At 37.9% G+C, this 17,642-nt stretch overlaps 1 protein-coding gene across 6 annotated transcripts in view; it reads left to right on the forward strand.

The window, feature by feature from the left end:
- LOC138015242 (pancreatic lipase-related protein 2-like) overlaps positions 1 to 15,940 on the forward strand; it is a 29,588-nt gene extending 13,648 nt beyond the window's left edge. For 2 of the 6 annotated variants that reach the window (XM_068862207.1, XM_068862208.1), the window contains exons 3-7: positions 5,931 to 6,164; positions 8,162 to 8,476; positions 10,770 to 10,958; positions 12,759 to 12,992; positions 15,623 to 15,940. In XM_068862207.1, coding sequence (XP_068718308.1) covers positions 5,931 to 6,164; positions 8,162 to 8,476; positions 10,770 to 10,958; positions 12,759 to 12,992; positions 15,623 to 15,657 — 1,007 coding nt within the window. In that variant the 3' untranslated portion in view covers positions 15,658 to 15,940. Of the gene's footprint in view, positions 1 to 74; positions 196 to 782; positions 862 to 5,930; positions 6,165 to 8,161; positions 8,477 to 10,769; positions 10,959 to 12,758; positions 12,993 to 15,622 lie in introns of those variants that run through there. The other 4 variants (XM_068862210.1, XM_068862206.1, XM_068862209.1 and 1 more) reach the window with 4 other exon arrangements.
- Positions 15,941 to 17,642: the final 1,702 nt, after the last annotated feature.

Consider the following 17,642-nt stretch of genomic DNA (forward strand, 5'->3'; position numbering starts at 1 on the left):
GACTAATACATTGTTACAAAATGACTTAAATTCAACTTATTCAAAATTATTTCAAAAAGCCGAATATAAGACCGTTCCTAAATGGTTAGAGAAGTTCATTTTTTTAATGTTTGATACGATGAGGTTTTCCAACTACTCCGACCAAACGGACGAAAATGCACTGAAAAATATCAACCCCCTTCAGCCTACTTCTCTGTAAGTTTTCACCGCTTTATTTAATCTTGTAGAATTGAAGTTGACTAATACATTGTTACAAAATGACTTAAATTCCAACAATTAAATATTGATTTGGTGTAGACGTTCCTGGTAAAATTTCATTCAAAACGATTTCGAAAAGCCGAATATAAGACCGTTGCTAAATGGTTAGAGAAGTTCATTTTTTTAATGTTTGAGACGAAGAGGTTTTCCAACTACGCCGACCAAACGGACGAAAATGCACTGAAAAATGGAACATTTATGGTAGCAATATAAATGTTCCATTTTCAAAGCATGGTTCCCAGGCCTTTCGTTCCCTCATGACTCGATTTGACACGAAATAGAGGCTGGAAACGGCAGGATCGGTAAAATGTACAGGGATTTCCGAAATTCCGTTCCGATCGGAAAATCAGGAGTAACTCTGAGGGTATTCCATATTTTCCGAAAGGGTCTTCCGAAAAAAAGACTGCTCCATTCGCCATTTTTCGAAATTTCCGGCATTCTTGGCTGAATGGTAAGCACTCTATGTGTGTCTGTTCTTGTTGGTTCTCAACCTGTACGGTACTTAGTTGCCTTTTGGTTCTCAGGAAGTTAGCGTCGACACTATGAAGAAATCGTGGCTGTTAGTTCTTTTCGGCTGTTTACTTGCCATTGGCCACTCAACTGGTGAGTAAAACAGTTCTTTGTAGGGACCTTTAGATCGCAGGGCGAGGACGATTACGAATTCAAGTTTTCCGTACTGAGCATGCGCATAAGGTTTAGAGGTCGACACTTTTCGAAGTGCGCGTGCTCAGAAGGGAAAACTGGTACTCGTAGTAGCCCTCGTCCTTCGATCTAAAAGTCCTTAATTGTATACTGATGGTAGGAAACTAAATACACTTGGAACCGGAGTAAAAGCAAAAAAGAAAAGAAAAATAGAAAGATACCCGCAAAGGATGACTTCAAGATACAATGCATACACCGGCTCCTAGTCATGAGTTCCCGAAACGGGTTATTTTCTGCAACTCTGTTGACGTGGCACATATCATCAGTATTTCAAGTTTTTATAGACAACAGGATGAACGAACGTTTCTATTCTCCTGACTTGGAGATCTTCGTCGCTTCAGGCCCAGGACTGTATAAAAATACGTACTATTTATAGCAATGAGCATTTTGAATTTTTCGGGGCGGTATTGTAAGAAAAATCCATCTATTAACTGGAGTAGCGTACGTTCAGAAAGGCTCTGCACGCCCTGAATGTGTGTTTTACATCAGTTTTGGTACATTTCTTAGCTGTCCTATCGTATATCATATGATATGATCAAATTTAAGGTTAATTAAGTAAAGGACGCTAGCACCTGACGATAATTTTAAAATCTTCTCTCTAAACCGTCTCACCTTTCCATACCAATTTTGTTCCCGGAATGTTGATTTACGCTTTCTATGCCGAACGTCTTGGGGTAATTCAGTCAATCAGTCAGTCACTGAGTCAGTCAGTCAGTCAGTCAGTCAACTTTATTTATAGAAAGTAGCACATAACAGATATTTCTGAACTTGAGCCGAAAACGCTTTAAGCTACTCCGGAACTGAGTCAAAATTTAAAATTTATGACCGTACGAAAGATAACAAAAAGAGATAAAAAATTCAAAGTTAAAAACCATAAATCGCCATGAAGATACAATCTTACAAGAAGCTTAAAATTACTAAGTTAAAAAAAAAATTGTTTTTGGAGCAGCCTTAAAATAGCCAATAGTGTCCTTTCCCCCACATCCAAACGGAGGGGGTTACAAAGCTCCTACCGTAGCTCTTACTCTACTATAAAAACTACACGTAACCAGCAATTCCTCGATTCGCTCTGACGAAGGGCTGACGCTCGATCGAAATGTCAGCGTTTAGAATCTCTGTACGATGGCCAATTTACATTATCAATTCCGTTGATAAAACCAAATTTTTGTATACTTTTTCTCCACCGACGCAGCACAACAGTTTCTTTAGAAACTACCCCCTTCATTCATTTGTTCCAAAGCTTATTGCCGTGTACTTTAAATTAAAAATATCGACCCCCTTCAGTTTTCCTATTATATATATCGCGGACAAATTAGGTTATAGTTTCTGTAACGACTAGTCCTGCGGTGACTGTCTGATCTGAGTTCTTATGTAGTAGCCGTGTTATATAGCCCGAACAGTCGTTTTTATTTATAACGCGCCTACGTGTAAATATTAAACTACTCTTTTGGAGCTTTACTTATCCTTAAAAGGCAACCAATCAAGCCGTATATAAAGCATTTCACACCTTTCTCCAATATCTGCATCCAGGACTACACGGGCTGCCCATTTTTGAAGGCGAGATACACTTCAAATATTTTCTTCCTATGCAAAATAGTACCTTTAGACAACGTTCTCGAAGCTGTCGTCTTCCGAGTCCCTGCTAGCGCTTAGCTCCCTAATATATGTGGTTCAGAACTTTAATAGTTACTTCTTACTTGACAAACTATTGCCCTGAGGCTCAGTTTGCTTGAAATTCGCAGTTGGTAGAACAGTGCTTAGATGAATCTTTCAGTGATTAATAATCTTAATTGCTGCCGCAGTGAGCAAGCCTGACGCGAACGAACGAGGCAGCTCTCTAATCGGGAAACGACTGAACACCTTGCTGGTGCATTTCTTAATTTACGATTACGAGTGACGTGAATTTGAGAACTTTAAGAACATCACAAGTGAACAAAATCACGAAATGCACGAGTTTTTTTATTTATTGTATATTCACTTCATCGCTATGTTTCCTAAACAACTTCCGTATTGCACTGTAAAACTTCTTTACACTCTGTGACCTGTTTATGTATTCATCATTGACCAATCAGAAACGCGACATTTTGTTGAGTATAAAATAAGTATAGTATTATTAGCCTCGTTTCCTTAGGCCGTAAGGCTATCTACGGCCACAGATATAATTCAGTTTGTAGGAGTTACATAAAGCATTCCAGTCTTGGTAGTCTTGGTAGCACATTCTGCTACCATCAGCAAAACGGGTTGTCTTCATGGCATGGCCACAGAATATCTAACGATGCCATCAAGCTTAGAAACTGTCTCGCTCCCTCATGCGATCAGGCCACCCTCGAGGGAGTACTTGGTTGATAGAAGATCGCGCATGGTTAGTTACGCAGGGCTTTTCGTGTAGCAAGCCCGAGACTTTGGAATTATTTTTTAATAGAATTAGGGGAGGATCGTCTTCAATTTACATTTTCATTTATATAAACAATGTATTTTGAAGGGTTTATTAACTGTAACTGAAATGGGGTATCCTCATACTATTTATTATTTATATTTACATACATTTTTATATTACTATTCTTCTTCTTCTTCATATTGCTATTATTGCTATTATTATTATTATTATTATTATTATTATTATTATTATTATTATAATATTATTATTATTATTATTATTATTATTATTATTATTAGTTCTTGTCCCGTGTGTGGAAATGGGTGAATCATTTCGTTACTTGGGACGCTACTTTGACTTCAACATGTCTAACAACCAACACATGTCAGAATTGTTCTCTCTTGTACAAGACTTGATGTGTGACATTGATGAGAAACCACTGCATCCCAAATTCAAACTTCTGCTGTACAGCCGCTATGTCCTATCTAAACTGTCCTGGCATTTTACTGTAGCTGACATATCAAAAACCTGGATAATAGCAAATCTTGATTCTATAGTGAACGGCTATATTCGAAAATGGCTTGAAATCCCGATATCAGGTACACTGAGTAATGTTTTTCTAGAACGCAATAAATTTGGCCTTAATATTTGTCCTCCTTCAGTTAAATTCACTCAGTGCAAAACAGTTCTCCGCAATTCCTTAAAAGTGTCACGGAATGATTCCCTAAAAGATCTCTGGAAGTCGTCAAGCAGTCACACCAATATTCAATACGATGTGTTCAAATCCACCAAGGAAGTTCTCAAAGACTTCCGTTCGAATCAAGAAGGCAAACTGCAACACCACTTAACAACTCAAGGTTTCTTTTTTGCAAATGTTATCAAGCACTCATTGTCATCTGTTAACTCTATTTGGTCGTCTGCCCAGTCTCATCTACCCAAGAACATCTACAATTTTACCATTCGCTACATCAACAACTCCCTTCCTACACGTACGAATATGACAAGATGGGGATTATCACAAAGTCCTGATTACTCCTTTTGCCTTAACCCTGAGTCACTCCTCCATATTGTCGCTGGTTGTCAACATTACCTTGATCGCTTCACCTGGAGACACGACTCAATTCTCAACTTCATTGCCAATTCACTTCAACCTGTAATTAATGATCGCTCTTCACTCTATGCTGATGTCAATGGCTTTCCGAGTCCTTCAATTATAACTGGTGAAAATTATCGTCCAGATCTTCTTTTCCTAATACAGTCCAAGTGCCTATATATTCTAGAACTAACGGTTGGTTTTGAATCTAACCTTAAAAACAATGTAGAACGCAAAAAAGTAAAATACATGAACGTGGTCAAAGACATGAGAAGTAACTACAGATCTGTCAAATTTGTAAACCTTTCCATGAGCTCCCTAGGTGTTCTCTCCAACGAATGCTCTGCGTTTTTAGAAATGATGAATGACATTGGCATTGACAAAACGCAACAACACTATATAATCAAAAAAATGATAAGTCTCGCCATTAGAGCAACATATTTTATATTCTGTCGTAGAAATAAGACCTGGGATAGCCCAGACTTAATAAAACTGTAATATATATATATATATATATATATTTTTTTTTTCTTTTATTCATTTGTAAATACAGTATACAAGTATGTCACTCAATTTCAAGCAGCCAGTTGTTAATTGCCTATACGTAGAGAGATTTACAACTGTATTCGAAGACAAATAAAGTTTCCATTATTATTATTATTGTGGATTCAGCACAGGCTTTTCCAAAAGTTGGATCCGGGCTATCTTCTTGGGAGCCAGTCAACAACAAGTTGCCTAAGGAAACTCAAATTTAATCATGGCTTTCATCGCTCTGGAACCTTTCTCAAAATTCTTGCTGTGCCAAGGAGAGAGGGTTTTTTTGAATTAGTTCTATAGAAGTGTTAGTGCCAATGCGCTTTAAGTTGCTTTCAAGCCTTTTTGGAACTGTTCCCAATGCCCCAATTACTACCGGAAGCACCTGGGTTCGGACACTCCACAATTTCTGAATCTCTCTTGCTAGGTCCTGGCATTTCTCTCGCTTTTCCTCTTCCTTGGCCTTTACAGCTGTGTCTTCTGGGACTGCTATCATGTCTATTACTTGGCATTTCTGTTCTTGCTTGTTAATAACGATCAAGTCGGGTCTCCTTGCACTAATTTGGTGGCCAATCTGGATGTTATAATCCCATAGCAGTTTATAGTCGTTGTTCTCAAGGACAGTTTCTGGTTGATGTTCCAACCATTTGTCTACTCTACTAAAGTCGCACTTCCACAGCAAGTCCCAGTGTACCACCCTTGCAACATTATCGTGCCTCCTTTTATACTCTTGCTGTGCCAGTTTGGAGCACCCACTCACTCACTTATTATTATTGTTGTTGTTATTATTATTATTATTATTTATATTATTATTATTATTATTATTATTATTATTATTATTATGACTATCATTATTATGATTATGATTATTATTATTAATATTATTATTATTATTTGAAAAAAAAGAGAAGAAATGTCGACATTATTTCGAACCATGTTTCCTTTTTTCTAACATTGTGTTTTAAGCCTTCAGGAAAGTCTGTTATGGCAAATATGGATGTTTCAGCCATGCTCCACCTTTTATAAACTTACTCATGGCCCTTCCACAAGCTCCAGATGACGTAAACACGACCTTTTCCTTGTACACAAGAGCCAATGCTAAACAGGCGCAATTGGTGGATGACAGCGACGTAGAAAAAATCAAAAAGTCCAACCTGGATGTTTCAAAAAGAACAATAATCATCTGTCATGGCTGGTCTGGTAAGAAAGACGATTTACTTGTTTTTTAACTTAATCTTTGCAAACTAAAACCAGGTTACAACGATCTCGTCAAGAATAAATCGACCTCCTTCAACGTGTTTAGTTCTTTAAAGGGAGAGTATCACGGGATTGAGCATGTTCTAGCCTTAACGAGAGCATCATTTATGAAGTAACCGGAAGCAACGGCAGACGTGCAAGTACGCGTAAAATTTTCATTAAACAATCATTATTGAGCTAAGGGCGGTCGACCTCGCAGATGACTGAACGAGAACTTTTCAATCGTACGTATAAATTTCCCGCACGAATTATAGCGTCGCTTCCGATTGGCTTATAAGCGGTGACATCCGCTACGGCTAAAACATGCACAATACCGTGATACTCTCCCTTTATTCCTTCCAATGCCTCTGAAAAGGTTCCCAGTCACAGTTGATAACACCCTTGTCTTCACTTCCCAAATCTTCTTCAGTTCTCCCCGCTAGTTGTTAGCCACTATTATCACTATCATTATCGTTATCTTCATCGTCATCGTCATCTTCATCGTTATCTCCATCTTTATCGCTATCGTTATGGTTCATTTTTTCGAAGTGGTGAGTGTACGCATGCGACAAAAATCGTACCTTGTAAATCAGCCCTTGGGATATGTCTCTAATAATGATGGTGAAATATAAAATGTATCTCCTTTTCATGAACACTGCATAAATGCTGAACAAATGGTTGGTTGGTAACTTAAATCCGTCTCCCTTGGCCTTTAGTTCCGGGCGTTCATGGACTTTGCGCATGCGTAAATGCTGATTTTGTTACCCCGTAGTTTTTCTTATTTTTGCAAGCTTAGTTTAGGTTTCCGCTTCCGGACAGTAATTTCTCTTCATTTTTTGCATATTAACTTGAATTAATTTCAAATGTATGTGCTAATAATTAGAAGAAAATTCTGTAGGCGAAGAAAAAATTAGAAGGAAAGTAAGCGAAATCAGCGGTAATGGTTTTTATCTCCGGTCATCCACTTTGATTAACGAGCTGTCTGAGCAGCTTAATTTAGAATTTCGTGCGTGGCTTACGCGGTCGGTAGGAATTCAGGGTCAGTGGAACCCTCGCTTTCATTTAAAGGATTGGTCACTGAGCAAACGTATGTTGAATAATTAAAAAAATATACCAGTAGCCACTTAAGGTTTCAAATAACTGAATGACTGTCATGTTTAGGCTCCCATTTTAAACAATGATGATAAAGATAATTCTGAGCACCTATTTCAGTAGAGGTGATATATAAACATTGTTTTAGTGTTAACTAGTGTCTGGAGATACCATGACTCGAGAGAAACGAATTCGAGTCGTGCAACTGTTGGATTCGTTTCCATTTGAAAAATTTCGCGTTCGTGTAAACGTTGCCGTACTCGCACCAATGCTTTCATGAGCTTGCAAAAGCTAAGTAGCTCACGACCTGACTGCCACAAAGTGCGGTCGACTTTCACATTTTGGGTCCTCATCATCAGAACGAGTCGTCACGAAAAAACACCATACTTTCAACCACGCTTTCATATCCATTCCTGCCGTGGTTTTTTCTATAAGGACGCTTTCCATTTGAAAGAAATGACTGGCCAGACCAGGCATTTGGACTAACTCTACAACGCCTTGAAATAACATGTTTTGTGGATGATATATACTCCTCCAGAAGAACGCGAAGGATTATCTTGCAAGTGTTCCTTCAAATTATTGCAATCTTTGCAAACTGACGGGTTTGGCCGACCAGCCCTGACAAAAGGAAAGCACCCTAAGTCTCTCACGACCTGACTACCTGAAAGTCCGATCGACTTTTGACGTGTCGGGTTGTCGTCAACCTAACGGATCGTCACGAACCGACACCGTACTTTCAACCAAAGTTAACATAAGTTGGCACCACGATTTCCTGTAGACGGTCGACATGCACGTTAGATAGTCACATAGCGTGAAAAATAAAGTGATGAAACATTTAAAACACTGTTCTGCGTTCTCTCTTTGAGCAGATAATGGACGTGGTGTTGCAAACGAAAACTGGGGATACAGAATGAGAGATGCACTTTTAGACCGAGAAGACTGCAACATCATATTGGTTGATTGGTCCGGAGGCGCTTTCGAATCCTATGGACAGTCTGCGGGAAACGCTCGTCTCGTCGGGGCTCAAATTGCCGAACTTATAAAGTTCATTATCGGAAAGAACGGCGGATTGAAATATTTGTCAGATCAATTCTACCTCATTGGGTTCAGCCTTGGTGCCCAGATTACTGGTTATGCTGGGCGTCGACTTAGGGAAGTGGGTATGGATCTCGGTCGCATCACTGGTAAGACTAAATGAATTCAGAATATATATAATGTCATAGATTTGAACGTTGAACACCATAGCTGTTAGCTAAGCAACTTAAGGAGGCTCAAACCAGTTCAACACTCATTCTCTGCAAAGTCACTTTAAAAAAATTCTAAGGAAAGGTTTCGTAGCCACCTTCACGACTGGAAAATATTTAAATTACGGACTGCTAGCCTGGTGCCAAACCTCTAACGCTAGTCTTAACAAAATTCTTAATCCTCCGGAAGCGAGCGCTAGCCCTGCGTTTAATTCATTTGCAAGTAAAAGAGAGCATGCTATGTAAAAACATTTTACCCGTGGGCATGCTGTATTACAAAGCTATATCAACTCAAATGCATGATATCCATTGCAAAACTGCACCTACAAAACTTGATAGAGCGTTTTGTAACACTCGACCAGAGGAAGTGGGCAATTTTTTTGAGAAAATTTCAAGGTTACATCAATCAATCCTTCTCCTTTACATTAGTCAATCCTCGCGAATTGCATGTAGAATATTGAATAAACTTCCTCAGCAGTTACGAAAAAAGAGGAGATTTTCATTTAAAAATTGTATAAAACAAATATTACTATATGAGGATTCTCATGTTGATCTTAATATCCTTACACAAAAATTACCTCCTCTAGTCAGTAGAAATATTTTTCAGTGTAATTTATAAACTTTGTCATCGTACTAGTAATTAAGTATGTTGAAACTTATTTTCCGTTATGCTCTTAAATTGTCCATATAAATAATGAATTCATCTTTTTGGTTTGGGTTATTTATTTCAAGTTTTGCTTTTAATCAATTAATTGTTTAGTAATGTACTATTCAAGACTTCTTTGTACATATTTAGATAAAACACTACCTGCCTAGATTAGTATTTGCTATTTGAAGGATACTGTAGGCTTTACCATCATCATAATAAAAGAAGAAGTTAATAAACTTGACTTGTGGTAAACTTGTGGAAAAAAACATTAAGTTGGCTCCGGAGATTTTTTCAAACTTTGAGTTTTATCTTAGCCCGCTAACCCTTTTCCAGCAATGAAAATTGGGAGTTCGTTTTTTGAGATATAAGGGTTTTAAAGACAAAATTTAAGGCGCTCTTAGATGGCTCATTTGTCGTCATGGTGACCTATTACGTCACATTAATGGAAGCATCTTTTTGAGACCTTTCTAGGCAATTATTTGTGTTTTCGTCATTTCGTTCCAAAACATTTCCATGAGGTGAAACAAAGTCGTTGAGTTAATCCTTCGAATAAGATACCTTAAGCAGTTAAAAGTAAGTCTGAAAAAATGAAGGCTTGCACTTGAACGGGATTCGAATCTCAAGCAAGTGCAGCTACGACTCCCGTTCATGGTATGATGAAATTGACGTATAGAGTGTTTTCGCTCATCTGACCAGTAGCCATATTTGCATACTAAAAACAAAAGGAAGAATTTTCATAAAAATAGAGTTCAATTCCGGGAACAATACTTCACTCCTCCAATTTATGGCGCTATTTCTTTGTCACGGTCACCATGACGTCATGTGAAAACACTCTATAAAAACACTGCGGACGTCTTTGGATCTGACTCAAAAGGTTCTCATATGGCCATAGTGTTAATATCAAACCGGGAAGTTCAGTGGTAAAAAGGGAGGGAGGATCTTACGAACAAGAACTACAAACAATAGAGTGACGAATATTGTGGACAGATTGCCCCTGGGGGCACTTTCATATTCATAGATGCGTCCACAGTTGATTCACAACTATTCGAATGTGTTCAAATAGAGTCTTTATATCCGCTTCTTTTATAGCCGTATGTGAATATCCAGAAAGGAAGAGAATATAACAGTTTTCAAAAATTGTTTGTAAGAGTGATCAGAAAGCACTTAATTAATATCTACAAGTCAAACTTAAACATACGCGACGCTTCAACGAAGGATTTTACTACATCAAGAAATATTGTGTTTGTATCATGATAAGGAACTAACGAAAAGTGGAGATTCACTATGGCCGAGGAAAACGATAAGTGACCATAACTCAAGATGTCTAGCTTATTGATTTGATTCTGAGCCACGGACGTGCTTTCCTCTTGCACTTTAGCTCAGCTCCATACCCTCCTCACCCTGATTACCCTTTTCATTGACAAATATATCATTAGTAACTAAAAGACATCTTTCGCTACAATCTGGAGTAAAATCCATTGGAGGTTGCGCTAGTTCAATGGGTTCTCTACAACTTAACTAATGACCAAACCGCACAGATAGTTTAATCACTGTTTAATCTCCTTTATTTTACGCTTCTCAAAGGTTTAGATCCCGCCAGTCCGTTTTATAGTTACGCGAATGTAGATGTTCGCTTGGATCCAACAGATGCCAAATTTGTCGACGTCATTCACACAGATATGCCATTGTATGGAACACCACAAAGCGTAGGCCACATTGACTTTTTTCCAAATGGTGGCGCAGACCAGCCGGGTTGCAATTCTGGAATCTTTGGTAAGTTATCATTCATATAAAGCTCTTGGAGGAAAATTAACAATTATTCCATGAGCGTGTGTTGGATATGGGATTGTAAATAGCCAACGAAGCGCGTAGCGCCGAGTTTGCTATAGCCAGTGTCATATCCAACAAGCACGATTAGAATAATTGTTTTGTTAAATTTTATTTGATTCTGGGAACGCTTGGACACTTGGAAATTGAAGTCAATCAGTTTCCAGCTTGCCAACACCTGGGGCAATCAGTTTCCATATTTGGTCATACGGTACGGTATATGACCTGATAGCCGAGACTGAGTGAAACAATCAGAAAGCTATATATCCGAATTTGGAATTTAAAAATTAGCAATTGTTCGTCGATGGCGAGGTGAATAATTGTTTTAGTATAATTACATAGGTGATTATTTGAAAAATATGCATTTTCCCTAAAACAATCAATTCCTTCGTCTGTGCCTTCGACAAAACGGCTGCGTAATAATCACTTCAAGTGCAACCAATTAGCGCAGAGAATTTTCAATAATCATCTATGTAATTATACTAATATATGATAAACACAGCTCCATAATGGCTTCACGTTACTTATTAATGGCGTCACAAAGTGACCCTCTAACCATGACCCAGAGCCCCAACAAAAAAGTAACACTTTAGGTTGGAACTCATCGTGATGAGTATGCAAAGTACCATGAGTCTTGTTATTAGTGGACTCATATTGGACTTGCATGAAGTTGCAAGGAAACTAAAGTACCCCAAAGTTTAGATCTAAAAGTCATTATTTTCCTGCAACGGAAATGTTTCCTTACACAGATACTCTTCGATAATTTCAAGTAAAAACGTTTGGACAGGATTTTTCGAATAAATCAATCACGCTGAACAGAAAGACACAATGCATCGGCATTTCACAGGATTATTCTGGACCTAAAGGAGAAAAATTAACAATGATTCCCTAATTAAGCGCGAGTTAGATATTATATGGTAAGATAACAGGCCCACTTTAGCAAATAGATTCCGTGTTGCCGTGCGTCACTCTGTTTAGTAACAGAACACAGATGACGCCAAAATGTAGCGAGCAAAAAGAAAAAAAAAAGAAAAAGAATAAAAGTGGGCAGTGGACACTATCTGACATCAATTGTCGGTATGAGCTATGTTGAGGCACTTCTGGACATTTCTCGACATTGCCACACTATGATAATCTTTTCTCATGATTTTTCAAAACAATAAAAAAACGTCAGAAATGGTAATTATTTGCTCTTAATCCAACGTTCGGTTTTACAAAGGGGCGAACAAACGTTCTCGACTTCCTGAGGGAGTAGTCTCGACTTTAGTGTTTAGTGTTTTCCACTAAATCTTGTTCATCAGCTCATATGCCGAATGATCGAGACTCATGTTGTAGCAGCAAGCGAAATCCCTTCTGTGTAAGCGGAGGCGTTTATAATTAATTTAAATGAAATACTTTTTCTTTGGTGAATATGAAATTGGTTAAAGCCAATAAGGCGCCGCACGCTTATTGGTCATTTTCCCGTTCGCAGAATAATTGTTATTAACTCCAGCAGGAAGGTTTTGAAGAGGTTTGGCAATGTCATTGAAACACCTGAGGCAGAGCTTAGTCCTGCGTACCTGCCTCCAACCTTTTATATGCTGATCAAAACATTGTAGAGATTAAGTACCGGAGCGCTTTCCAACAAAATTAAGGCGTGGGAACATTGGGTAATGTACTTTCCTTCATAACCCCTCTCCTTTAGATGGTAAAAAAACCAAATGTTGTTATTTTACTATGTTTCGGCTGATTTCCATTACAACACAGAGATTTTAGCTGGAAATAGAAGCTGTGATCATCACAGGGCTCCCGAATACTACATTGCGTCAGTACAGAATTTCTGTTCGTGGAAATCGTATCCGTGCCACAACTCTGTGCTGTATCGACTAGGACGATGCAAGACATGCAATGGTGAATGTCCTACTCTGGGTTACGCTGCTGATCAGGCAAAAAAGACCGGATCACACTACCTGACTACAAACTCTGAGAGACCATTTTGCGGTGGGTAGATTCTTGATTTTAAGTAACCCTAAGTTCAAAACATTAAAAAACCTTTGAGCATCACATGACAAAGATTTTGGCCGCTGTTCTTTATCTTTCTTTTTCAATACGCCGTTCAAGGTATGCCGCAAAGTTAACATAATCATTTAAATATTAATTACCTTATGTAACTATTAGTATTAGTTGTGTTTGTGAAGCGCTTCTGGACTCTAGGATTTAAGCGCTATATAAATTCTGTATTATTATTATGATTATAATGAGCTGTGTTCGAGTGCAGTGTCTTTTTGCGTCTGTAGTGTGTAGTTAGGTAGGAAAAAGAGCAAGCAATAGTCCACGTATATACTTTTGTACCTCTATACAACAAGATTTAACGGAAAATTCCACTCCAACAATAAAATAACTTGAAACCACAGAAATTATGTTTGCAATCAAACTTACCGGAATCTTTTTTAAAACAAAGCGTTTGTATCCGAAATAAATATTCAGAATATAAAATCGCATATTTTTGCTTTCCGGCAATTTCCCAGGCGCTACCCTCTCTTTGTGTAAGAACAGTTGAACAACCGTAACACGTCACAATTTTTCGAGATGATGGCGGCACCCGGAAAATGGTCCAAATATGAAAATGAGCAATCTTAAAACTTATTTCAGTTTCAGTTGTTATGAGGATCAGAATTACTTATAGTTTATCTGTCATGCAATTCCAGACATTTCTAGAATTGTCTTACAATCTGTCAGTGTTCCAGAAATTTCTTTGATGTGAATCAGTTTCCACAAATAGTACACCTTGTGATACACTATAAATAGCAACAGAACTTTCTAGATGCTTAGAGTAAAATTATGAAAGCAGGCTTGTAATTACATAAAAAACTCTTTTGCCCGAGGGCTTATTCTCGTGGCCGGCTGTGATTGAACTTTTGCTATGGATGGGATACTGTGATGAAGCTATAATCAACTGCGATAACTATGGTGAAGCTATAACCTTTGACCTTACTATATCCGGAGAGAAGAAAGAGACGATAGCTGAAAATGGAAGAAGATAAAGAGTTGAGAGTTCATTATGCAGTCTTCTGTAAAAGTTTGTCTACACAGAAAATCCAGTGAGTGGAAAGAAACCCGTGAATCATGGAAGTCAAGCATTGTTGTCTCTAGTCGGTGGCACTTGGAGTTCGAGGTTAATTAAGCTGAATGGCCTTGAAAGACAATAAGCCTGCTTTACGAACTGCTTAACTTAATCTTTAACCTAAGTACATGTAACAAAGCAAAACTAATTAAATAATACTGAAAAAGGGTAACTGCTCGTTGTCACACTTTTGTTGCGTGCCGTATATCGTACTCGGGAGTTCTTTTCATTTATGCCTTGTTCGCGGACATCTCTTGGTTATTCCAGCACGTGACACAGTTCTCACACAAACACTTTTTTTGAAAAAACTCTTTAACATATTGGATTGCATGCAAACATTATTTCCCTCGGTTTTATGTTATTCTCATGCAGGATTGGAGGTTCCCTTGAACTGACAAAACTAGCGGACTTGAAATTATGGAAGGACTGAAGGAGCGATAACAAGAGAAAATTAAGGAAACAGAAAGAGAGAGAGAGAGAGAGAGTCGCCCAGGCCTTGGTTATATTAATTTCAGTTAAGTTATTTTTAGATGTCACGAAGTCTGTTCCGTGAGACCTCGAAAAAGTCAGTGTAATTACGGTTTATTGACGAAAACGAGTTTCAGGAGCAAGGGAATTGGAATATCTTGCCCCAAAAGCCGGAGTGGGAGATAGATCGATTCTACAATTTCTTTTGAATCTAATGGCTTGTTGGATGAAAAATACGTCTTCTGAAGCTATACTGAGTATCCAACAGCTATTACACAATACCAGACACGTTCATGTGACAACAACAGTCACGGACGTCTCGAGAAATAAATTTCCAATCTTAAAAAGACTTTTGTAAAATTCAGATATCTCAGCCAACTCCCCAACTCTCCCTCTGTTTCTTTCATTTTCACTTGGCGATGAAGAAAGCATCTTGAATCGTAGACAAGTTGACAGTAAATGACGCTCAAATGGCTGCATGATCGCGTGACCGACAGTGAGGAATCCTAGAGGATATCACATGCAGTTTTTTTTCTCCTTCTAGTCTCAAGTGTCCTCGAATACTGAACAACCAAAGGGCATAAAGGCAAAAATTAAAGTTATTTATGCTGTGAAATATCTCATTTAAAACGCACATAATCTCGATAAGTGTCCCAATACAGATAGACTTCGTATTTATAATTTTGCGTATTTTACTTGTTTTACAGAGAGTTTCAATCGAGTGTCGTAAAACCAAAACCAAAGTAATTATTTTGGCCAATCAAAAAGGACGGAGATAATCCGGTAAACCAATCAAAACTCGAAGTAATTACAAGTAGCCGACACAAAGCGCGGGAAAATGTGCACGCGCAAGTCACGGTGGGTTTTGGTTTCACTTCTGATTGGTTGAAAAAGTGGCGCGAGAACTTTGAACCAATAACTGAATGAAGTAATCATAAACCAAAGCAATTCGCAAATCAATTTCGACACTCAATTGAAAACCGCTCTAAACGCACATCATAATTAATGATTACTCCTAGTTTATTGTTTATTATTGCAGGACAGAGTCCTCCTAAGGGGTTGTTCAACTGGTGATTATCAGCACTGTGAATTGAAGGCAAACCAAATCATTGTTGGCTGAAAGGATACTGAATCTCGTCAAATACACAATGTATGAGTTAGTTAAAAGGAAGTCATAAGGGTTTTATATAATCGTGCGGTAAACCGAAGAAACGCAAGATATAATTATATGGTCAAATTTAATTTTACGCCGTTCAAAAGATAGCAATCGTAAGTTGGAGTTATAACTTGTAAAATGAAGGGAAAAGAAATGATGCTAAATAAATTTTGTTAAGTGGCATACTTATTATGGAATGCGAATGAAATTAATCCCGTCAATGATCCTTACATCCATCTATTCAGTTGAGAAATTTCTTAAGAACGACTGTGAAATTGAAAACTGTTCAAACGGAATTCATCACACAAAGCCCTGACCAACCATACCCAGCCCTGCCCTATGATATCAAGCCTCTGAATAAAGATAATTTTCTGAATAAAGATAAAGTCATTTAAAATGATAGATGAATGAGAGGGGTGTTTACGTCTTCCTTCGCTTCTTTAGTCTCTACTAAATCCCTCGGAATTATCAATTTATGACAGGGGCATATGCTAAGAAATATTCCGTAACGGTTCATGTGACATTTAATTGCATTTTTTAAAGGACTGTTGATTGTTTCAATGCATGAACTACAGGAAAGCTATTTCAATACCCACGATTAAGGGGTGGCAATCTTAATTACCAAACCATTGCTATGGACCCCTTCAAATAGTCATTTCTCGAGTCTCTTTGACTCTACAGTTATCCTTTTTTGCCAACGTGTTCTATTTAACATTCCTTTGTCTGGCTCTACTCACAACCATATTTGGCAAATCACGTGACCAAAACAGAAACCGCCTAAAAACTTAGCGAGTTAAGTATGGTTTGTTTGCTTTTCTTTTAGCTCAACAGTATGAGAACATTCTAACACAAAATCTGTAGCATGGTTAAAAATATTATTTTTCAAAAAAATTGGGTTCTTTGCTAAAAAGCTCCCTTAGCAACCATTGTCTTTCTGTAGTAAGAGTCACCCCCTTAAAGTGCGGCGTGCCTTACCATGGCCACCTAACAAAGTTTTTTACAAACTGTCTACCAATCAGGGTGAATTTGATCGACACCGTTGCATGGGTTGGTGAGTTGAGAGAATAACACGTAGTTGTGAAAGTTTGTTGGATGGCCAAGGACAGAAGCGTCGCACTGTAAAGTGCTCCTATGATGAAAAAAAAATACTTCCTTTTTTCTTCAGACTTTGAAAGTGTGATTGCTTAACACTTAAGCTTTCCTTTGTTTAATTTCCAAAGGCTGTTTACTTTCAGTGGAAGTTTTGAATTTCGCGGTCCGCCATTACTCACGCTCCAAACTGACCGATTGGACCTCAGAAAATTGGATCTAAGGAAAATTGACGTCATTCACTCACTAGCTTAATTTTTCAGTGTGTAAAGGCAGCTTATTATATATGCAAAACACGAGTTTAAAAGTCTGATAAGCCCGAAAATCCCGTGTTGCATGTTTAATTAATTCAGCAGCGTACATGTTGTAGTTTAATTTTGCTCTTGGTTGAAATTTTTTTTAAACCAGCTCATTTTTTTCTAACCAGTTAGTTTTTTTCAAATCAGGCATATAATTTTAAACCAGCTTATTTATCAACTGTCTGAAAAGGGATTTTTATCTTTTGGAGTGTGGTTTAAAAATAGGGGCATGGCTTTTTGGGGGGTATTAAAACAAAATATCACTGGTCAATTTATCTTTTCCTCTCCCTTTCACCTTTCCCTTCCTTTCCGATTATCCTCACAACAATTTCCATTCATGTGTACATTAACCATACCCCAAATACTACTACTGGCATCGCCGTCTACAAATCCTACTTACAATTTTTCTTTTACCGTAAGTCTTACCTTTCTGCCAGAGTTCGAACCTTTGCCCTTGATGTATAGTCCGATTACTATCCCTTGATGTATAGTCCGATTACTATCCCAGAGCTTTC

The sequence above is a fragment of the Montipora capricornis genome, chromosome 9, assembly GCF_036669925.1.
Source record: "Montipora capricornis isolate CH-2021 chromosome 9, ASM3666992v2, whole genome shotgun sequence".
Classification (NCBI taxonomy): Eukaryota; Metazoa; Cnidaria; class Anthozoa; order Scleractinia; family Acroporidae; genus Montipora; species Montipora capricornis.